Source organism: Macaca fascicularis, chromosome 2 (genome assembly GCF_037993035.2).
Source record: "Macaca fascicularis isolate 582-1 chromosome 2, T2T-MFA8v1.1".
In the NCBI taxonomy this organism is placed as follows: Eukaryota; Metazoa; Chordata; class Mammalia; order Primates; family Cercopithecidae; genus Macaca; species Macaca fascicularis.
Window position 1 is genome coordinate 17,606,247 of NC_088376.1, and position 24,623 is coordinate 17,630,869.

General features: G+C 39.5%; 1 protein-coding gene across 2 annotated transcripts in view; it reads left to right on the top strand.

Annotated features, from left to right (window-relative positions):
• Positions 1–24,623, top strand: part of GADL1 (glutamate decarboxylase like 1) — a 168,516-nt gene that overhangs the window by 72,086 nt on the left and 71,807 nt on the right. For both annotated transcript variants that reach the window (XM_015445005.4, XM_065539812.2), the window contains exon 12: positions 20,155–20,354. In XM_015445005.4, coding sequence (XP_015300491.3) covers positions 20,155–20,354 — 200 coding nt within the window. The remainder of the gene's footprint in view (positions 1–20,154; positions 20,355–24,623) is intronic.

Below are 24,623 nucleotides of genomic sequence, written 5' to 3' on the forward strand. Positions count from 1 at the left end.
TGAGCAAATTATCCCATTAGATGTACCAAATGAAACCCAATATTGTACAAAACCTGCATATCAACTAGAGGAAATATGGAATAGTCTAAAGTGAAAATAATTTGTAAAAAACATAGCATTAGTGCATAAACTGGAGGAGAAAAGTAGAGGAATTTTAATTAAGGGTCAGAAGACTGGGTAAGGCATGAATATAACTTGATATTACATTTCTGAAATAATCCCATTCATTGGATCAAACGGCTGTTGATTGTTTTGCAAGTCCACCTTGCTGTAATCATTGTAGCTTCAGAATATATTTCATCTAGTAGAGTCTTTTACAAAATGACTTATTTATTCTTCCAAACAGTTCTCAAAAACTTAAGTTTAAAAAACTTCCACTGGGGAGTTTTTCTAAAGTTTATATTAAACCTACAAGTTAATTTCAGAAGACTTAACATCTTTGTATGATTTTAGCCTTCCAACCTAGTAATATTTATTCAGATCTCATTTATTTCAAAGTTTCTTTTTAACTTTGTTATAAATTTCAAATATGTACAAAAGTAGAGATGAACGTTCATGAACCCATCACATGGTTTTTAGCAAGGATCAATTCATGAGAAGTTTCATATCTACTTCTTCCCCCTCTTGCCTGTGTATAAAAAAAAAAAAGAGAAAAAAGACACTCATACATTATATCAGTTTACCTGTAAGTATTTCAGTTGTAATGGCTTTTCTAACAGAGGACCCTGCATATGTTTTGCTTGGATTATTTATACATTTTGTATTATATATTTTGTTTTTTAAACCTTCTGACTGCTAAGGCTGATGTAAGAAACACTTTTGAAATATTTACTTATATTTAACTACTTTACCAGATCGCTAGCTAATTGGTTCTGAGAGATTTTAAGTTATAATCATATTCTTAGAAATGCAAGAGAATATCAGTATAAACTGTAGTATAAACTGTCATTTTTTTCATTCTAATATCTAAGCTTCATATTGGTTACAATTATAATGCACTGATAGAATTTTCAAAAATATGTTCAGTAATAGTAAACAAAAGACATTGTTGTCTTTGTAATTTTATTGAAGGTGCCCTAACTTATATATTCTTAATATTGAGAAATTATCTAGTATTGAGTTTTACCATATATCTTTCTATTATCATATAAGGCAATTCTATCAATTTACTCCTTAAACAAAATTCATGTTAATAGATTTTCTATGTTACTGATTCACCTCATTTTATTACATTAAATTATTTTAATATGTTAGTGGATGATTTTTGCCTCCATATACATGTGATCAATCTATTCTTTGTGTTTTATCTTGGTTGGATAGTATTTTGAGTACAGTTTTAAAATGTCTTTTAAAAAAAATTTCAATAACAGGCATCAGTTTTTAGAAATGTTCAGGAAATGTAATAAAACTCTTGCTCAGAAATTTTGGGATAGATAATTCTTTGACTGTGTGTTCAGTTTTTAAATTGAACTATTAATTTTCTGCTGTAGTTGAGTTCAATATTTTCTCAAATACATTTTGCTAAGATTTTCAAAGATCTTAGCATAATATATGCCATGTCTTTATTTTTATCTCATTTTTGTCTCATATCCCTGCCTGAAATCTTAATTTTTAATTAAAAAATTTTCCCTGATTACTTATTTTCTTTCCATAAGGAATCACTTTTTGCATTTATTTTTCATGTCCTTATTAAATTTATGTAATTAATATTCCATTTCTCCCGATTTATGTTTTTGTTCTGTAAGAATGCTGTTTTACATTTGAGGGCAGTTTTGGCTCAGCTCCTTAAGTTCCATTTTGGAGTGTTCTCATCTAAATTATTTTCCAATTAATCTATAATAACCATGTTAGTTTACTCTGAGCAAAGACTGATTTATAATAGTGATTTTAATCTCCCAAAGTGCTTAAGATGTGTTATGAAATTCTGGGTTTTATTGTACTCAGATAATGATCAGAATGAAACCAGAGATAAAGGGTGACAAATTTTTACCTTTTACACTCCATAGTTATTCTTGGAAGGATATCTTATATGAAAAACCATTTTTAATTCACATCCTCTTTCCCAAGTAGATAAACAGGCTTCAGAGTTGGGGAGGGAAGAGGCCTCTCTGAAGAGAAAGCAATTCTTAAGTATAAGTGTAAACCCAGGGCACCAAGAAAGAATAGAACCTCCCTGTAAATGAAAGGATAATAGGTTCTTTCCTGTCAGCTCAAATTCTAGGTGAAAATGTGGGAAGCCTCCCCCTCCATCTCCCATGTCAATATGGTCAAGCAGAAACTAGAGATGGCCCTTTATCTAGGCATTAGAGTACCTGGGGTAGCCCCCTGTGTTCCTGCAGGCTTCAGAGTGGCTGGTATGGAGGATCATCCAAAAGTGACTGAACATGAACAAGACAGAAAGATGCCTGGAAATAGGAGCATGAAGCAAGAAGCAGGCCTCAAGTGATCTGACATTCAGAGGCCATGGCAGATCTTCAGGCATAAGCAGGAAGGTGGGAAGACCATCTTGGGATGAGCTAAGGGCGGAGCTCAACACACGACTGCAGTGACCAAACTGGACAAGCAGATTTCACACCTCAGTATAAGGTTGCCAGATTCAGTAAATAAAAACACAGGAGGCTCAGTTAAATTTGATTTTCATTAAACAATATTTTAGTGTAAGTATATCCCAAATGTTATATAGGACATACTTATATTAATGGTTTTTATAAATTTATAATGTGTTTGAAATTCAAATTTAATGGGGGTATTTTGTATTTTAACTGGCAACTCTTCTCAACAGCATTTGAGAAATTCACAATAACATGAAATAGAGAACAAGAGGAGGAAGAAATTACCCTCAGAAAAAAAAAATTCTTGATCAACTATGTTTTATTTCTGAATGGTCTGACTGGTCAATTTGAGTTTTTCTGGAAGTGACCAGACTAAATATTATGCATTAGAAGTAATGGTGGCTCCAAATCAGAAATGTTTTAAAGAAAAATAAAGTTCCCTTTGTATACATCCAAAGTGATATAATTTTAAAACTTCTAACAATTATATTTGCTTTTAAGTTCTCATGACAGGAAAAATATGGCACCTCCACAGTATAATGTTTACATCTCTGCCCAAAAGACTAGCAAAGCTAAATTAGAATATCTCAGTGTTAATTCTACATTTCTAGTCTTCTTAGCCTCTGGTCCAATTGGTGGGGCAGCGGGATGGAGCGAGGGTTCATTATGCCCATCTCTATGGATGAGAGGGGAAGTAAGGGGTCATTGTGAACTGGGCAAGGAGGCTAAATTGTGTCTACAATGAACATCTTCCATGCCTTGCTGTGACAATTTACTAGTGGATTGCCGATTTTTAAATGTAGTCCAGAAACTAAAAAAAAAAAAAAAAAAAAAAAAAACAAACAAACAAACAAACAAACAAACAAACAAACCAAGAATTGTATCTTCCCCATCTCCAGTTCCATAGCAGTTATCAGAAAGAAGTTTACCACTTCTCCTTTATAAGGCTACTCTCTTCCCAGTACATTTCATTATGCCCTTGTCATGGAGTAGCACATGTGGCTATTATATGTTCTTTTGGTCTTACCTTGAAATAGTATTCGTCTGTTTTATTTTCAGTCTTAGCACCAAAGTGTAGATTAAACCCTTGACATCCAGTTATAGAAATACTGGTGCATTCATTTAGAGCACTGTCAGAATCTTTGTGCCATTTCAATATCCAACTTGCCAGAGAGGGAGTGAAATGCAATGAAATACGTAGCTGTTTTCAGAGCTAGTGTGAACCAGAAATTTATATGTAATAAGGAAAAGATTGTTTTCTGCCTGTGAGGTAGCAACATCAAGCGTTAGAGGGTTAGCCACTCTAATAGATTTCATTTCCCAATTTTGAAAGATATAGGGCCCCTTCACGTAAAAGGTTCAATTGAAATCTAAAAGGAAAATCTCTAGGAGTTCTTCAGTTGTCGTCTTTGTTTAAAAAGCTTTTGATTGAGGAAATGACTCACCCATGATTGGTGGGCAAGGTTAATTTCATGGAGCTGGAATCTTAAGTATATTCTAGAATCTGATATTGGATTTACAATACAACAATAAATTAGTATGAACTCATGGAGTTTAACTCTCCCTGTACGGAGATTTATTTTCTCAATGCCTCTATAGCTTTAGACAATTTTGACAAAGGTTGTCACTTACATTCAAGACATTTATAATTATTTAGAACCAAAAACAGACATGCATGCCAGGCTACATGAGACTAGAAAGAAGACATATTGTCACTCATCATTGTAATGCGTTCATGGATTTTGTAAGGCAGGCGAGAAGGAAAGTGTCTATGGTTCATTTTAGGTCACTGGGGTGTGGGCACTGTATGTCAGCACATGGTGACTTTTTAGAGGGTATGCTGAGCCGTGATAGGCGTGGGGACTACATCAGTGTTTGGATATGGGACAGGAATAGGGTGTGGCACCCTTCACCCTAAGATGCTGTAAATACGGTTATCCCCTGATTTCTGACAAGCACTGAACTGTCACAGAAATTAAGAATATGTGGGCCGGGCGTGGTAGCTCATGCCTATAATCCCAGCACTTTGGTAGGCTGAGGCGGGCGAATTACCTGAGGTCAGGAGTTCAAGACTAGCCTGGCCAACATGGTGAAATCCTGTCTCTACCAAAAATACAAAAAGTAGCCAGGGATGGTGTCATGCACCTGTAGTCTCAGCTACTCGTGAGGCTGAGGCAGGAGAATCGCTTGAACGCGAGAGGCAGAGATTGCAGTGAGCCAAGATCATGCCACTGCACTCCAGCCTGGGTGACAGGGTAAGACTCTGTCTCAAAGAACAAAACAAAACAAAACAAAGAAAAAAAAAGGAAAGAAAAGAAAAACACAGATTAAGAATCTATGGTCTTGGGGAGAGCAAAGTCAGATCTGGACAATGACATGTGGGTATCTGGGACTGGGGAACGATGTGCTGGGAGATGAGGCTTGGAAGCAATTTCAGATCACATATGGAGGGATTTAAACATCATGTTAAGAATGCATTTATTTTCCTACAGGCAAGTTGTTCCCTCTGTGTGGAAAACCAGATACTCTCTTCTTTGCCTACTTGAGTCCTACTGTTTCTCCCATAAAACACAGCTCAAGCCTCAACTCTGCCAGGCGGCCTTTCTGCTTTTCCAGGACGCTTTAGGGGCCCTCCTCTCTAGCCAAGCATTTGTTCAGTACATATCGCAAATTCCTCTAATGGTGGAGCCATTAGCCTCTCACCTATATTGAAAGAGGCTCCCTGCCTGTTCCTCATGTCCAGTACAGGCCTGGCAAGTTCCATAAACAGTTAAAACAAGTGGATAAATATAGTAACCCATCAAATCCATATATCAATCCCATGAGGTAGGGACTATTCCCCTTCCTACTGTACAGATGAGGAACCTGAATACAGAAAGCATAAACAACATGCTCACAGCCTTCCATGAATCTCATAAAGGATGGAAGTGGGATTCAGTCAGTCATGCTCAGTCCACAATCCATGCTTTTAACCACATAGCTTATGTGTGCCTAAAACAAGACGGCAGGTAATGGATCAACACTATTTCCTGCCTAAAACTGAATTTTAAAGACATAATAATGTACAGAAATAGAAAACGTTGATTTAGAAAGATAAAACCTGCCTGTTTAATCCCCTTTGGAACCTATACAAAATGAAGTAGTAATGCTGATGATTTTGCTACTTCTAACTCATTTCCACAGCCAGTCTAGTTTAAACTGACCTATGAATCTCCACCTAACTCAATTCGGTCCCCAGACTCTTGCCTGTAGGTTTTTCTCATTACACTTTCCCTCTTTCAGCCAAGGTTGTACAGAAATTCTGTAGATATAGTCACTCTCTCCCCTGGATTTGCAGTCATGGTTGTTCTAAATACATATGGTTCTCTTGTTCCCTTCAGGACACGTGCAATTTGTCAGACAACGGTTTTCTTGTTTGGTTTGGACACCATAATTCTCATACCTACAGACCTAGGATTGCGCCAGAGAATCGTAAACGTCATCACATATCCCTCCCTTTTAACCGACCAGAGAGACCTGTCTACTTTCCCTCCCTGCCTCCTTTTTTGCTCCTTTACTGGTAGCTTCCACTTACTATTTGCAGTAAAACAGAAAATGAAACCAAATTTAACCAGTTTCATCACAGAGTATTTTTTTTTTCTTCTTGGGGTATTGGGGGAACAATGAAAATTAGAAATTATAAGCCAGTATGGGTCTTGATTTTCAAATGTCATTCTCTATGGGAATTGTGTAAAATGTTTCTCAAATCCAGAAAGGAAAATAAACCATGGCCATTTTATTAAACGGGATTAAAAATTTACCTTAATGAAAATGAAAGACAATTTTTTTTTTTTTGGAGACAGAGTCTGGCTCTGTTGCCCAGGTTGGAGTGCACAATCTCGGCTCACTGCAACCTTTGGTCTCCCAGGTTCAAGTGATTCTCCTGCCTCAGTCTTCCAAGCAGCTGGGATTACAGGTGCCCACCACCATGCCCAGCTAATTTTAGTAGAGACAGGGTCTCACTGTGTTGGCCAGGCTGGTCTCGAACTCTTATTCCTTTTTTTTAAATCAAGAAAAATGTCTCTGGTTTTGCAGCCTTCATGTAAAGGTTTAACTTTTTCTGCCTCTACAAATTTGGAAATGACAAGGAGTGTCTCTTCACTGGAATGTCTTAAAGCAGGGGTCCAAAAATTATGGCCCTTGGGTTAAACCTGACCTGTCACCTGTTCTTATAAAGTTTTATTAGAATACAGTCAGTCATGCTCATTTAAATATTCTCTATGGCTGTTTTCATGCTACCACCATAGAGTTGAGTGGTTGTGATAGAGATCATGTGGCTTGCAAACCTGACAGTATTTACTACCTGGCCCTATACAGATAAGATTCTATCTATCCTATATAGGATGTATAAGATGGAATCACTTGCTGATCCTTGTTTTAGAACATCCAGATATGCGGGTTTGCTTTACCCAGTCTCCAAGGCTATAGTCTGAACTGGGAAATTCTGGGATTAAATATTTCTCAGTGGGTAACATACGGACCTTGAAAACCCAGCAAGATTTGTATTTGAGTTATTCCTCTGCTTGGGACTGCCTTGTGTGACTTTGAGAAGTCATTTAACCTTTCTGAACCTTGATGCTGTTGTCTGTATAATGAAGACACTTTCTGTTTTGAAAAACTACTATAACATTAAATAAGGTTCAAACATGTGCAATGCATTGTTAACCAGGTAGTCAGCACACAGCAAATAATATCCTTTTTCCTTGTTATGTCTATGTTGAGTAAGCCACATGCAAACGCACAGGCTCTTCTGTATGAACAAATATCCATTAGTATAGTGGAAACATTTGTCATTTTAGCACATTTCTGTAGTTTATAAGTCCTTTAAAAAAATGCTATTGTCCACTACATCTTTTGTTGTATCCAAAAGGTTCCACCAAGTACTTCCTAAATTTTTAACTGGCATTTAAGGATAGTTTTAAATAGGACTGCTCATGGTGATGGTAATGTCAGTAATGTCCCACAAATCTTCAATGGGATTTATATAAAGAACAGGAAACTTATGTTTCAGAACTCACCTTCCTGCATAGCATTTGCCTTTCTGTGATATCAATCTCCTACCTATACTTCAGGCCTCAGAGGCCAGAACTCTCAAGAATGCTCAAACTCCAAGAAATGTAGGCCACAGGCCTTACTGCTAAAGGTAAAATTCAAATGTAAAATTCCATTTGAGGAGGAACCGTGCCTTTGTTGACAGCATCACAATAAGCTGGGGACATAGATTGATTTTGTTAAGTATTATGCTCTTGGTGAAGAATTGCTCTTCTAGCCTCAGTCCAAAGCAGCACACTCACTCTGTGTCTGTTTTGTCCAATTTGAAAGAGAACATTTCTAGACATCTGTCTACCTATTTTAGAGAGATGCAATTAATCCATCTAGACTGAAGAAAAACATCCTGTGTTAATATGTTTTTTCAGGCATTTACTTACACATCATGCCACAAATAATCCACATATCTCCAGGTGGTAGGCTGCAGTGCAATATTATTATCCTCAATCTGCAGATAAATGAAAATGTTATATGATGAAGCAAGGTGATGTAGATGACCATTACACAGTAAATACCCAAAGTTCAGAAGCAGTAAATGACTACTGAATGCCTTTGCTACACTATGTGTCAGTTAACTAGATATGCCAAACATTTGCCAAATTCTGTAATCTCTCGTCTTTTGTCTCCCTTCTCATGTGCCTTTTGTGTGCAGACATGCCAGGCTTCCTTCACTGCATTTTCTCTTGGCTTTGAACCTCATTTATTCTCCTGTTCCACATTCTCCCTTTTATTTCCCCCTCCTTCTCTTCTTCCCCCATCTCTACCCTACCTCCCTCACTTCTCCTATCTCTTATCTCTCCTTCCTTTTGTCCTCTCCCAATCCTACCATATTGTAGGCTACCTTAAATCCCTTTTGCAACAAAGTAGGGTCTCAAATGGATCCCAGAAACTCAGAGTTAGCAGTAACATAGGAAGAGGAAGGATCGCAGTTCTTCCTATCAGAGACAAGTGAGCAAAGTTCACCTATCAGTTGATACTAGCTTCTGAAAACAAATGGTTTTTCTTCCATATCACAATAACATAATGATATGGTTTGCCTGTGTCCCCACCCAAATCTCATTTTTAATTGTAGTTCCCACAGTTCGTTTGTGTTGTGGGAGGGACCCAGTGGGAAGCAGCTGAATCATGGGGGCAGGTCTTTCCCATGCTATTCTCATAATAGTAGTCTCTCAAGATCTGATGGTTTTAGAAAAGGGAGCTTCTCTGCACAAGTTCTCTTGTGTGTCGCCATGTAAGATGTGCCTTTCACCTTCCACCATGATTGGAAGGCCTCCCCAGCCACGTGGAACTATAAGTCCATTAAACTTCTTTTGTAAATTGGCCAGTCTCTGGTATATCTATCAGCAGCATGAAAACAGACTGATATACATGGCAAAGCAAAAGGTTGAATAAGGTTCTTGGTTTTGTTTGCACATTTCATCCATGCTGTAAGCCCGTGGACATAGGTTTTATAGTTTGGAGCTTCTTTTTTCCTCCTACTGATTAAGACTTCAGCATGGACGACATGTAACCCATATTCTCTTTGGGTTACATGGAATAAAGCCATTCTTCACTTGTATTCACACACAAATAAAACTCTTATAATAAGTACTAGTAGCAAAAAATAAGTTAGATAATCACCCTAGTTTATATGTTATCAGAAAAACTCAACACTTCAGACTTCTCTAGTCCCAACATGAATGTAATATTCACTGAAACTTCTAGATCAGGATTTTTCAACGTGAGATCAAGACCCATCAGAGCAGTGGTTTTCAATCCTGGCTGCACCTGAGCATCGCCTGTGAAACATTTTGAACAGTAACATTGCCCTTACTTCACACAGAAAATTCTGGTTCTGTGGCCTGGAGTAGGAATCCTGCAATGTTATTTTTTGGGGGAAAAAAACAACAGATGATTCTAATGTTATCCAGGGTTAACAATTACTGTACTAATTGTTCTTGAGTTACAGTCAATTGTAAGTCATGCCAGCTTTTTATTTTTCCTTTTAATGAACAGAACAGACTGAAATAGAAAAAAATCAGTATGCGCTCCATGTGGTAATGTGTACTATTCCATGAAATTTTTCTTTCAGTTTCATGTGTAGTAGGGTGGATACTGTGTCACTATTTAAAAATAATTTCTTACTGTGAGTTGTAGTCAGAGTTTGAAAAACACTGTTTTAGATTATTTTTAATAGAGAAGGTATGTTGATTGTTGCCTAGGGAAAATCAAAAAATCTCCATCTGTCCCAAGAGAGAAGCCCGATTGTACTATTTTTAAACGCTTGTAGGGCATGCCGAGGTATTGCCAAGTGATCTCTGCACTATCAAATGTTTCTTACCTATTTATAGAGGCACTTACACATTCTCTAAGAAACTGAGTCCAACTTTCCTCTCCTGTAGGCAGCGTTATGGTTTAAAATTATTAAGTTGCATTTCTAAAAATATCTTTTAGTTCAGTCTCCTCATTTTCTAAGCAGCTCATTCTAACCCTTAGTTAGGGGTATTTAAGGAAGATTTACACTCTGGGAGAAAATATCTCAGATCTTGCACTAAAGTATGCTAGCAGTTCTCTGAAAATTCCTAACAGGTCTGCAGCCCTGAAACTTAAAGCTTTCTGGAATCTTCCAAGAGGCTTTCTGGAATTGGAAGGGGAGTCTTGATCTCAACACTAAGTGCTAAGAATATTCTAGAAGTCAGTAGTTTTTACAGATGATGTCAAACTGATCCAGTGCCTGCGACCTCTTGGCAGTTCATAGCTGGTAATGTGTAAACCACTATCAAGAAGGCTGGTGTTTCCAGCCCCGCCCTTGTAGCATGAGGGGGAGGGACTTCCCTCCCCCTCCCTCTCTACTTTCATTTTGCGTGGAAGGCTGCTATTTCCTTTGCCCATTGTGCTGTGAGACTACTGTGGGTGACTGGGAGAGAGAGTAGCAAAGATGACAAATGAGAAGAAAGGCGAGCCAGAGGAGGGTGCGGCCAAGAGACGACTGGGGGCTCATGGGAGGAACCTGGGGAGTAGTGCCCACTGCACAAAATGCCCTTTCCTGTTCTTCTGCCTTGAGCTGGACAGAGCTGTAGGATCTCTTTGATAACCTATTACATAAAGCAATATACACAGTGGGAAAGTGAGGATTTTGAACCACCACAAAAATGTCAAATGTATTAAGGAAAGAAGCAACTGACCTCAGCTTTGTAAAGCAACTTAAGAATTTTCAAGAGCGCATCAACGAAAGGGTCAAAGGTGGAATACAAACACAGATCTCTCTCTGTATATATTTCTGTATTTACCTGTCTATATGTATCATGTAAAACTTTTCTTTCATAGTATCATGAATTGAAATGCTGATGTTTTCTCAAAGAATATATTTTCACAGATAGCTGTGAAGTTAAAAGCATTATGTCAATTAACTGAAACAAGAGATGAAGTCACATTGTTGGAAACCTAGCACACAGCACCCAGAAACTTTCTGGAAACGGCTTGAACCAGGCAGACCATCGAACCAGTTTGTGAGGAGGGCTGACAGCACACAGTTTTTGAGAAACTGGAGATCAAAATAAACTCGAGGAAAGGAGATGTCAAAATGGCAGTACAAGCTCAAATATGTCACTATATGGCAGAAGAATACAGGGCAGACTGTTCACCAGAACAGAAATTCAATCACAAGCACCTTATGTATCAGCAAAACTTCATTATGTATCTGATACACTTCAGATTATTTCTGAGAAAATATTAGAGCAAGGTTGTTGTCTCCTTGTAGCCTCATGCTCCTTAAATTGGAATAAGACAAAAAATATGTATATATCCCCCAGAGAATATGCATAGAGATTCTTCTTATAGTATGAATTTTATGCAATGATGTTTTTGGAGGAAAAGGTGTGTGTGAAAATATCTTTTTCTTAATATATACTTGTAATAAATCCAAGTAATATAAAAATAGAAACTTAAAGTTCTCTACAATCCCACCTCTGAAAATAAACTATTAAAAAACAAACAAAAAAGTATCAGCAAACTTCTGTACACAACATGTTCCAGGAAGTACAAGAGATCATGAGAAGGAAGTGAGAATTGGAGAACTAATTGAGGATTTGAGCAGAGGTTGATCTATAGGCGATACCAGTGACTGGAAAATGCTTGACTGGAATGGGAAAGATAGCTGAGTCAATATCAAAAAATGATTCGGAACTGGTAATAGAAGCAAGCCTTTATATCATGATTTGAACCTCCTACATTGAAACATCCAATGGAGCACAATGTGTCTGCAATTAGTCTCTCAAATTGCAGATGAAAAGGCAAATAGGAATTCAGATTTGGTGGCAAATTCAAAAAATAATTGTGCCCCTTTATAAAAAATAAGTTCTCTCTCCAAGCTGTATGCAAACCGGATGATTTTAAATATTTTCTATTCTGACAGAATGAAAAATCTACAGCAGAAAAATGAACTAAATAAATCCAAGTAAAGAAATGAATGAAAGACATGCCATAGGAAAAAAAAAATGAAAGATGTCTATTTCAAGATGACAGAAATGAAAGAATACCTGCTTTGGATTATAGGTGAACATAAGTAGAGTAAAATGCAGAAAGATTGTGAGTAGAGACTCAGGAAATGAGTCCTCGCTGGTTAAAGTTGAAGGCAAATTCCCAGTTATAAGTGAATAGCTCTTACAGTAGAATGCCACCATCCTTCATTCACTGTGCATGAGACTAGGAAAGCAGAGGTTACACAGAAGAACAGACACAGGAGGGCGAGGTGAAGGTTAAGTGCAAAGATTGTTTCAAATGATTTTGATGACCTGCTCTCATTCTTACCACAGGACTTGTAACATGTTGTATACATTTGAAAGCCCGAAAAAAGGAACATTTACAACACTGAGGAAAAAACAAAACAAAACAAAAAACCAGAAAGACAAAAGTAGTGGGTGGACTTGCATTTAGAGAAATGAAGAGAGTTATTTTCCCACTTTCTAACTTCATACATCAGCATTTTAGACAAAAAAGGCAAAAGATTGATAAAAGTGGTGTGCTAATGTAAGAATCTGTGTATTAGATGGCATCCAAATAGTCTGCTGGTTTCCACAAGCTCAAAATGCATCCATTTACACAGGTGCCTTGTACTGACCTATACTTTAGCACTTGAAATCTCACCTTTGAATGATATTCCTCATATTGTTTTGTTTTTGTTTTTGAGATGGATTCCTGCTCTGTCACCCAGGCCAGAGTGCAGTAACGCTATCTCAGCTCACTGCAACTTCCACCTTCCAGGTTCAAGCAATTCTCCTGCCTCAACCTCCCGAGTAGCTGGGATTATAGGCATGTGCCACCACACCCAGTTAATTTTTGTATTTTTGGTAGAGATGGGGTTTCACCATGTTGGTCAGGCTGGTCTCCAACTCCTGACCTCAAGTGATCTGCCCACCTCGGCCTCCCAAAGTGCTGGGATTACAGGCGTGGGCCACCAGGCCTGGCCTGTTCATCCTTTGTTTCTTCCTTTTTCCACCTCTCTTCCCTGTCCTTCCCTCGCTCTTTCCCCTCCCTCCTTTCTTTCTTTTCTTCCTTGTCAGACTATTCATGGCCCAACCTAATACACTGACGTTTTACATGGTTCAGTCTGATTTGCTTCCTTTTGGGAAAAACAGTTTTATTCCCCCGCCCCGATGGAGTCTCCCTCTGTCACCCAGGCTGGAGTGCAGTGGCACAATCTCGGCTCACTGCAATCTCCACCTCCCAGGTTCAAATGATTCTTCTGCCTCAGCCTCCCGAGTAGCTGGGACTACAGGCATGTGCCACCATACCTGATTGATTTTTGTATTTTTAATAGAGATGGGGTTTCGCCATGTTGGCCAGGCTGCTCTCAAACTCCTGACCTCAAGTGATCCACCCGACTCAGCCTCCCAAAGTGCTGGGATTATAGGCATGAGCCACTGCGCCCGGCCGCATATCCTCTATTGTCCTCTGTTTACTCTCTTCCTTCCACCCCACACCAACTACGCAGAAGATAACATAACCATTTTTCCCTCTTTGCTTAAGGAAACTGGAGAAAACTCAAGTTACACCTGGCCAATTGATGGCTCCTTAGCTCTCAGTCCACCCGGCGTATGCCCGGGGTCATTCTAATTTTATGTAATGCCTTTAGGGTCTTCCAATTTAAACTACGCTGAGACTTGTAAAGACCCACAGCATCTACAAAGGACTTCAAGTATGGGAGCTTAATTAAGTCAGGATCCGCTCCATTTGAAGGATGTAGAGCATTGATAACTCTTTTTATCGCTTCAAGATTTTTTGTAATATGTTCTGTCAGCTCGGCCTACTTCTATAACTGTATAACTGGCAAATACATTCCATTAAAAAGGAAGGTGGGTGAGGGTTGTAATATGTTCATTTCATAAACAGTGAGGAAGTCGAGAGCTGATGTTCCGTCCTGCAGCTTGCCTGGGGGAAATAAAGTAAACCAAAGGAGGAACAGGCAGTGAGAGCTCAGAGGGGTCAGGGGATACCGGAATGTGCAGAAGAGGAGGAGTGGTGGGTAAGATTTTTGGTTTAAGACTGAAGAGTATTCCCAGTTAACGTTAGTTCCTTAGATTTTCCTAATATGTATGATGGGTAGAACAAGTAACAGCATTTTCATTAGGCCAACGAGAAAAATGAAGCCCAAGATGTTAAGTGACAGGCTTTGAGCTCTGACACCATGTAACTAAATCAAAAGCGGAATTCACATCTGCTGATTCTCACTTTGTTCTGCCAGATTAGTAATGAAGTTTAAACTGTAAGATCTATAGGAGCCTGGGAAGATTCCATCACTAATCATTCTTACTGTGGCATTTAAGATGCTTGGTGACTGGCTACTCTAGATTTCTAGCCTGAACTCTCCAGCTATGGCCCACTTCCTTAATTGGCTCCAGTTATACTCAATTAATTCTGTCCTCTCATTGGTCCAGCTGCCTCTCACTTTTCAGCTCTCAGCATCTTCTGAAAAGCCATCTCTCACACCTCTAAGATGGTGAATATGACCCTCCTTTGTGCTCGGTCGCGCCTTGTGCTTTTTCCTATTCTAGCACTGGACAGTAGTGGCCTGTTTTTTCTGCTCCTATTCCCACCTGAAATGTCTTAAGGATGGTGACTTTCTTATTTACATCTCCAGTGCCTAGCACAGCTTTCAGCCTATATTACTGTACCCAAATGTTTGATAAATAAAGCAAGCCAGTATCAGATGGCATAATCATTTTAAAAGTTCACTTTTATATTTTAGATTACAACCAAGTCTTCTGTTTGCAACCTGAATTTGATTTTGTACATTATGCCAACAAATATTAACCCAGATACTTAGCACCTTCATGGGCTTGTATACCCAGGCTCCTGGCATGATAGTGCTTGTTATGTAATAGGTCCTCAATACATAATTTTTAGATGAATTATTAAAAGATGATTAATATCCCTATTTTCTAAGTCATTTAGTTTAGACCTTTTTTATGGTGACATAGGACAGAATATAGGAAGGGCCATATGGGAAGAGCTTTTGGTAGCTTTTCTTTGATGAGCTGAAAAACATGATTGCAAGGAGGAAATACAAAGGTTTTTGTTGTGTACAGCAAGGATCCCCCCACCCAGGCCACAGACCTGTACCAGTTGATGGCCTGTTAGGAATCGGGCCACACAGCAGGAGGTGAGTGGTAGGTGAGCAAGCATTACCACCTGAGCTCTGCCTCCCGTAAGATCAGCCTTGGCATTAGATTCTCATAGGAATGCAAACTCTATTGTGAACTGTGCATAAGAGGGATCTAGGTCGTGTGCTCCTTATGAGACTCTAATGCCCGATTTAAGGTAGAACAGTTTCCTCCTGAAACCATCTCCCCAACACCACCCCCCCACATCTGTGGAAAAATTGTCTCCCATGAGCACTGGTCCCCTGGTGCCGAAAAAAGGCTGGGACTGCTGGTGCACAGAATCCCGACTTAGTAGACCCACATGGTCACTGACCAAAAAGAGACCGCAGAATCTGATCTAGCCTATGGAAATCAAAGATGGCTTGGCTAATCTTGGTCAGGAGAATATGCAACCTACAGATTCATTCATTCACATAATGAGTGAATATTTTGGATAATATTTCCAGATTCACAAGTATTCATAAAGATCTCAAAATGCTTTATAAACACGATATTACTGGTGGTAAGACCAGAAGTCATGTTTATAGAAAAAAGTAAGAGTTTGAAACAGGATCTTAGTTATTTTGACCTCTAGCTCAGCTCAGTGTTCTCTCTTCTGCCATTTTCCTTTTTACCAGCCTCTCCAAATGGAGCACCTTCTCTTTCACATATATTTAAGTGCCCACTGTCGATGCAATAAAGTATAATAGGTTAGAGTTCAGGCCCTGAATCTAAGTTTTGGTTTGAAACCTGGCCCTATCACCTAGTAGCTACATGAACTTAGGTAATTAACTTGCTGTGTTGCAAATTGTACAATGGACTTGACAAAAATAGAATTTATCTCACTGGGTTGTTATGAGATTTAAATGAGTTATTACATATGAAGTGTCTGGAAAATAGTAAGAGTTCAATAAATGTTAGCTCTGGTCATTATTATGTGCTAGGTTAGGTGTTGTGAAGGCAAAGAGGGAAAGTAAAAGTTGTGGTTTCTGTGCTTGTCGTTGGCTTCTCTTTACCGTAAAATCCAATCCATTCTTTACTTTCCTCTGCTTTGCTCTGCAAAAGGGCCAGACTCCTAAAAGCCATATTTTCCAGGCTCTTTTGCCAATTGGCTTCCTGCTAGGTTTGGTCACAAAGAGGTTCATATAAGATAGTGAGGTTGGGAGGTCAAGTGTCTCTCTCTACATGGGTAATGTTAAAGAAAACTAGAAGCAGACAGTAAAGTAGTAAAAACAGACTTTGTTCAGGAACTACTGCAATGAGGAAGAGAGACCTCAGTATAACCTGACTCACTTCTGAATACAGCATGGACAAGTAGGGATTCATAGCCAAGGGGCAGGTTGGGAGTCAGTGGGTGGAAAATGAGAAAACATTAGGAATAAAAGGATACAGATTAGACATCTGACAAGATGCTTGCTGAAGGCAGGCTAGAAGGATGAAGAACTTGGTCAGACAAAGGGAGATATTGGGATGGGGGATTCTTTCCAAACTGACTAGCAAGATTCTTGCTACAAGAGGGCGATGCATTTATAGAAAGATAAATATCAAGGTGGAGACCTAGAGGACTTAGACTAACTAAATGTTAGTCAAAAAGAGAATGTTTGTTAGTAGCACCACCAGCAAAAGTTGTCTCACTTCCTGTCTCCAAACAGAGCCTTTCTCCATGCTCTTAGATCCCACTTGGAAGCTTCAGTTTTCAGCCTTCCTACCAGCTTTCCGTGTAGGGAGTGAGGCCAATACAGGTTATAATAGAACAAGACGAAAGGACATATTCCTGATAATGGGTATTATTTAGTACCGGATTCAACTGTGCCTGAAGATTATATATACGACTAGATTTTTAAATATACAAGCCTATAAAAAGACTCCCTTTTGCTTAAGCTTCTTTCGCTTGCCACTGTACAAGTCCCAATACAATGTCTACTAACCCCTAAGAGTTTGAATTAATGTCACAATATAAAGCAATTTGAATTTTCATTGGATACTTGTCTCTGAAAGCCATGTTACTAGTATTTATTGTCCTGCTAGGATTAAGAGTATATGAAGATGAGCAAGATAATTATGGTGCTTCTCTTTGATAGCACAATAACTATTTTCAACAATGTTAAATTTTACTATACTTATTCTAAAATGTTTTCACTGGAGATCTGAGCATCTTCTCTTAGTTGATGTCTTAAAACTAAAGGACATCTCATCCACTTTAATACAAGGACATAGACTAAAACACAAAGTGAAATATTTGGGAGGAAAGTTTATTTTTGATAAAGTAAATCCCAAGCCTCCAGTTCTTTAGGAAACCTTCCCAAGGCAGAATTTTTAGTGCCATGAAATTAACTGTCACTACTGCAGGATAATTGTTTCTTCTGCTATTTGCTTTCTTGGCTCTCTTGTTCTCCACTTGCTTATGATTACACACATTTTTCTTCTGATAATGGATGAGCCTCCTCTCCCTTTCAACTTGCTCAATAAATGTCCAAAGTTCATTTGCTTTGGGAATTTTTAATCTTTCATGGTTGGTGACAGTAAATTTATAATCGTAATGCAAGTGTGTGTGTGTGTGCCTGTGTTGTGAATATGTGTGCGTGATTTGTCCTTAAAATACATGCAGTGGCCTTTTAGTGTTATAATATATGGTCAGACTGTAGTTGCTATGGAAACAACCAAATTTCCCGACTTTTGAGGGCAGGGAGATGCAGCAGTGGCAACTGTGATCAGAGTAGTGTTATTGATGATAAAATCTAAGACTTTAAGGGATTTTTCTACTTTAGTGTTCAGGTCAGAGCAATCTGCTCTTTCCCTGTATCTCTCAAGAATACCCATCGGAACCAGGCTGAAGGCATACTAATGTTTATTATTATTATATTATTATTCTAGAGACAGGGTCTCGCTGTTGCACAGGCTGGTAAGCCGAGGTGTGCTCACAGCTCACTGCAGCCTCGACCTCATGGGCTCAAGTGATCCTCCCACTTCAGGCACATGCCACAACCACAGGCACGTGCCACCATGCCCAACTAATTTTTATGTTTATAGAGATGAGGTCTCACTGTATTGCCCAGGCTTGTAGCAAACTGCTGGCCTCAAGTGATTTTCTTACCTCGGCCCTCCAAAGCATTGTGATTACTGGTGTGAGTCACAGTGCCCAGCCTTATTGTTTTATATTCAGTTTATAGTGGATACTGGATGAGGGGCATATTGTAATTCTTGGTTATGTTTGGTATATAATTTTTATGTAGTATAAAATCATACTTTTTGATAACAGAACATATTTAGATCCAGACTAGTATGTACACAAGACAATGTTGCTTAAGTCAGCAAACTTATGCTTTCATTTGAAATGTGATACGTTGAGATTTCCTTTTCATTCAACTAATTAGCACAAGCTGATTAGTCAAATGAAGCACATTTAATACATTCTCTGATCAGAAGGAAACATTTTCTAGGACCCCCATGTCTACTGAGCAGCTTTTTTGTAGCTTCCTGTACAGCACTAGTAGTTTTGAATTGTTAAAGTTTGGAAAATGCACCAAATGAGAAGCTCATCTATCCGTGTTTATTCTATTTATACCACATGTCAGGGGTTATTAGGAGAGGAATCATTGTCTTCATAGCTTAATGAGAGTGCTCTGTGCCCAGCAGTGTTAAGCTACATGGATATAACGATGGATAAGAAATGATTCCTGCTCCCAAGAACCTGCTTGACCACACAAGAAGAGGATATAGGTAGTGACTGCTCATTGCATGGGGAAAGCACAGGGCGAAGGCCGACAAAGGCCAACGAATGCAACCAAATACCAGTTATTCCTTTGAGTCCAACGAGATGGGCAGATGAAGCTGAAGGGGAGGAAAAAGTTGAGATGGGACCTGATGGAAGGGCAGGCCTGAGAAAGAAGGCAAGGCTATGTTTAGTGTCAGTAAACTTCACAGCTTATAAATAGACTGCATATAGTCTGTTGAAAGTGTCAAGTATCATAATAAAATAGAGAGTTAGATGCAAGCAAATGGTATAAGACATAGAAGAGACATGATGAAGCGGTTCAGGGACATTGAGTACATTGGCTCCACTGAGGAGGCACAAGGATCTAAAATATTTTAGGGGAGTTGTCAGGGCTGTAAATGATTGATTAGGAAATCCTGGCTTTTGTAGACACTAGATGACATTGAAGACAACATGGCTTCAACTTTAATGGTTTGAGGTCGAGGCAAAGGCCCTATAATCGTGGTGAACAGTAAATTGTCACCCACTTCCTAATGATAACAAGTTAGTAAATGCAGATGGAATTTGGTTGCAAATAAAACCAGCATGAGACAAACATGAAAGGCCCTGTGGAATTATAGCTGACATTTTGTGGTAGTGAGAACTTGTTGGCTCTTGTTTACCTCTTCCATAGCTCTTTCACTGGGTTTTTATCCCTGGGCTTTTTCCCTGAGTTATGTCGGGTCTAGCCTTTTCAAATGAATATGAAAAAGAAGGTCTTTAAACCTATTTTGCTTATGAAATTGTATAACATGTGTAAATATGTCAGTTTTTTTTTTTGTTTGCCAATGGAGAGCTTTAAGTGAGTTATAGACAGTTTTATTCATACTGAAAAACTGGCCCGCCTTGATGTCCTAGCGATAATGACATGGTCTTTTCAGCTTCTCAATACTCAGTAAAATTGTGAAGATGGATTTTAGCATTGTCAACTCTGAGGCTTTGTTTGGTAACACTGTGGGTAACGTGTATCTCAAAGTCAATGTACACTGATTGTGTCCAATGCAAGGCAGTCACAAAGTGAGATGTACATTTGGCATAGGTAGAATATACACATTGTGTGTGTACATGTGTATGTTTGCTTTCAAAATCAAGTAGTATTCTAAAATTGAACAGTCTTGTAATCTTTCTTTCTTTTTCAAAGGATCTTCTTAAAAAATGCTACTGTGCCAAGGCATCTTACCTCTTCCAGCAGGATAAATTCTATGATGTGAGCTATGACACAGGAGACAAGTCTATCCAATGTAGCAGAAGACCAGATGCATTCAAGTTCTGGATGACCTGGAAGGCCCTGGGTACATCAGGCCTTGAAGAGAGAGTTAATCGTGCTCTTGCTTTATCTAGGTACTAGCCTCTCTCTGTGTGTGTGTGTGTGTGTGTGTGTGTATTCGTGACTGTCTATAAAGACCTAAGGAAAGTAATACTTCAAATGTGTTGCAAGTACATATTTTCATTTGTGCATTCTTTATTTCATCCAATACACGTTTTCTCAATACCTACTACGTGTCAGGAATTATGAACAGAGCAGTCCTACCACCTCTTTCCAAGATCCTAGCCTACTGAGAGATACAAATGGCCCTCCTTTCTAGCAAGGTGAGGTATAGAGTCTCCAATCCCAATCAGGAGGGCTCTCTAGTATGTTCTTGAGGAACACTAGCAGAGGCTCTTTGGAGGAAGTGACTTTCAACTGAGATCTAATGAAGAGAAGGTGATATCGTTTGGCTCTGTGTCCCCACCCAGATCTCATCTTGAATTGTATTCCCATAATTCCCAGGGGTTGTAGGAGGGACCTGGTGGGAAATAATTTGAATTATGGGAGCTGTTTTCCCCATACTGCACTGTGATAATGAATAGGCCTCACAACATGGGATGGTTTTATCAGGGGTTTCTATTTTTGCATTCTTCATTTTCTCTTGCTGCCACCATGCAAGAAGTGTCTTTTGGCTTCCACCATGATTCTGAGGCCTCCCCAGCCATGTGGAACTGTAAGTCCAGTTAAACTTTTTTCTTCCCAGTCTCAGGCATGTATTTATCAGCAGCATGAAAACTGACTAATACAGCAAATTAGTACCAGTAGAATGGGGTGCTACTGAAAAGATACCCAAAAATGTGGAAGTGACTTTGGAACTGGGTAACGGGCAGAGGTTGGAACAGTTTGGAGGGCTCAGAAGACAGGAAAATTTGGAACTTCCTAGAGACTTGTTGAATGGCTTCGACAAAAATGCTGATAGTGATATGAACAATAAGGTCCAGGCTGAGGTGGTCTCAGATGGAGATGAGGAACTTGTTGGGAACTGGAGTAAAATTGACTTTTGTTATGTTTTAGCAAAGAGACTGGCGGCATTTTGCCCCTGTCCTAGAGATTTGTGGAACTTTGAACTTGAGAGAGATGATTTACAGTATCGGATGGAAGAAAGTTTTAAGCAGCAAAGCATTCAAGAGGTGACTTGGGTGCTATTAAAAGCATTGTTTTAAACAGGAAACAGCATAAAAGTTCAAAAAATTTTCAGCCTGACGATGCAGTAGAAAAGAAACACATTTTTTGAGGAGAAATTCAAGCTAGCTGCAGAAATTTACATAAGTAACTAGGAGCTGAACGATAGTCCTCAAGAAATGGGGAAAATGTCCCCAAGGCATGTCATAGTTCTTCATGGCAGCCCCTCCTATCACAGACCCAGAAACCTAGGAGGAATAAATGGTTTCGTGGGCTGGGCCCAGGGTCCCCATGCTGTGTGCAGCCTACAGACTTGGTGCCCTGCATCCCAGCTGCTCCAGCCATTGCTAAAAGGGGCCCAAGTACAGCTCAGCCCATGGTTTCAGAGGGTGCAAGCGCCAAACCTTAGCAGCTTTCATGTGGTGTTGAGCCTGTGGGCACACAGAAGTCAAGAATTGAGGTTTGGGAACCTCCATTCTAGATTTCAGAAGAGGTATGGAAATGCCTGGATGCCCAGGCAAAAGTTTGCTGCAGGGGAGGGGGCCCTCACGGAGAACCTCTGCTAGGGCAGTTCAGAAGGGAAATGTGGGCTCCGAGCCTCCACACAGAGTCCCTACGGGGGCATTGCCCAGTGGAACTGTGAGACAAAGGCCACTGTCCTCCAGACCCCAGAATAGTAGATCCACTGACAGCTTACACCGTGCGCCTGGAAAAGCCACAAACACTCGATGCCAGCATGTGAAAGCAGCCATGAGGGGTGCTATACCCTGCAAAACCACAGGGGTGGAGCTGCCAAAGACTATGGGAACCTACCTCTTGCATAAACATGACCTGGATATGAGACAGAGTCAAAGGAGATCATTTTGGAACTTTAGAATTTGACTGCCCCGCTGGAATTCAGACTTGCACGGGCCCTGTAACCCCTTTGTTTTGGCCAATTTCTCCCATTTGGAATGGCTGTATTTACCTAATACCTGTATCCCCATTGTATCCGGGAAGTTACTAGCTTGCTCGACTTTACAGGTTCATAGGCAGAAGGGACTTGCCATGTCTCAGATGAAACTTTGGACTGTGAACTTTTGGGTTAATGCTGGAATGAGTTAAGACTTCAGGGGACTGGTGGGAAGGCATGATTGCTTTTGAAATGTGAGCACATGAGATTTGGAGGGGCCAGGGCCAGAATGACATGGTTTGGGCTCTGTGTCCCCACCCAAATCTCATCTTGAATTCTACTCCCATAATTCCCAGGTGTTGTGGGAGGGACCCAGTGGGAGATAATTTGAATCATGGGGGCAGTTTCCCCACACTGCTGTTGTGGTAGTACATACGTCTCACAAGCTCTTTGTCAGGGGTTTCTGCTTTTGCATCACTCTTTTCTCTTGCCACTGCCGTGTAAGAAGTGCCTTTTGCCTCCCACCATGATTCTGAGGCCTCGCCAGCCTTGTGGAACTGTAAGTTCAATTAAACCGTTTCTTCCCAATCTCGGGTATGTCTATCAGTAGCGTGAAAACCGACTAAAACAGAAAGGGAGAAGAATGACCTGGGTGGAAAGAGCAGCAGGCCTAAACCTCTGGATGTGAGGTGATGCAGAAGTCTGGATGTGACAGTAAGGACCTGAAAAGCATATCTGTGAGTTTTGGTGGCAGCTTAAGTCTTAAAGGGAAAGGCAGTATGGAAGCACCATGTTTACTTGCCTTGTAGTAACATTAAGAAATAAAGCTGTTATCACACTTGTGAGAACATTAGAAAAGCTCGAGAGATAGGTGCCAGACATTGCTACTTGAATAGGACTGAACTGCTAAACTTAGATCAGTGGTGGACAGGCCATAGCCAAATTTAGTTTTACATGTATTTTGTTGGGCTTATACTGCTTAGGGTTAACTTCCATAGTGTTAAACATTCAAACATTTAAATATTTAAAATGCTTTTTTAAAAAAATAGATTTCTCAAAAACCTGTATTTTTTGTTTTTCTCAAAGTTTAGAATGTTCTCAATCCCACATGGTAACAATTAGCTGAACATGATGATGCCCGACTCTGGAGAAACACAGTCCTTTATCACTTCTTACAGTTAAAAACAACAACAACAACAACAACAACAACAAATAAATCTAGCCTAATAGCATAGAGGTACAGACAACCTGGATTCAAGACCTAAGTCCTATGTGACTAGGGCAAGTTTCTTACTCTCTGCACCTCAGTTTCGTCCCAGGAAAATGATAATAGCACATATCTCAGTTACTGTAAAGGTTAAAGAAATGGATACATGTAGAACCCTTAGATCAATGCCTGCGATGTCCTACATGCTATTTAAGTCTTAGTTATTATTTACTTAACTGCTTGGCCAGTATAGACATTAGGCTTTGAACTCTGGTTTGGATAGTCTTTCCTTCTTTACTCCCTGTTAACATTTCACTTGGAAAATCATGAAGGACCTTCTTAGAGATTTAGAGCAATTTCTTCTTTCTATAGTGGGTATGGGTATTCTGAGCAACAAGCTGTCTGAAACCTAATGTCTTAAAACAACAATTGTTTTCCCCCTAGAGGTCTCAATGTTGGCTAGCATGACTTTATAGCATACCATAGTGGCTGGGGTATTTGAGTCTACTCTCCACATGTCTTTCATATTCCTTGATCAGCATGCTAGCCAGCACATATTCTTGAGATGGCCATGACAGAAGGCCAAGAAGGCAAACCAATTATGTAAAAGCCCACTTTAAACTCCTGATTGCATTATACTCCCTTGGTCAAAGAAAATCATATGGCTAAGCCCAATGTGAAGAGGTGGGAAGTACCCTCTGGCTTTTAGCAGGAAGAATTGCGAAGTTACGTGGCAAAGGGCTTGGATATAAAGACAGGTAAAGAGATGGCTTTGGCATTTTCAGAAGACGTTTAGAAGTCAGTAATTCTGGTGATTATGAGTATGAAGTAGTTTGAAAAACCTGTGAAAGTTACATGAGGACTCTTGGTAGTAAGCGATGGAAACATTAACTCAAGGTATTATAAACAATGGTAATTTAAGGCTGTTAAGACTAGTGTAGTGATGACTTTTGGAAGGCTTAGTCTAGGTGCTTAAACAATATCAGCAGTCTTCGGTCTCTCTGCATCTTTCAGCTCTGCTTTCCTTCAGGTTGAGTTTATTCCTATGGGGGAAGGTGGCTGCAAAGAGTGTCAGATCTC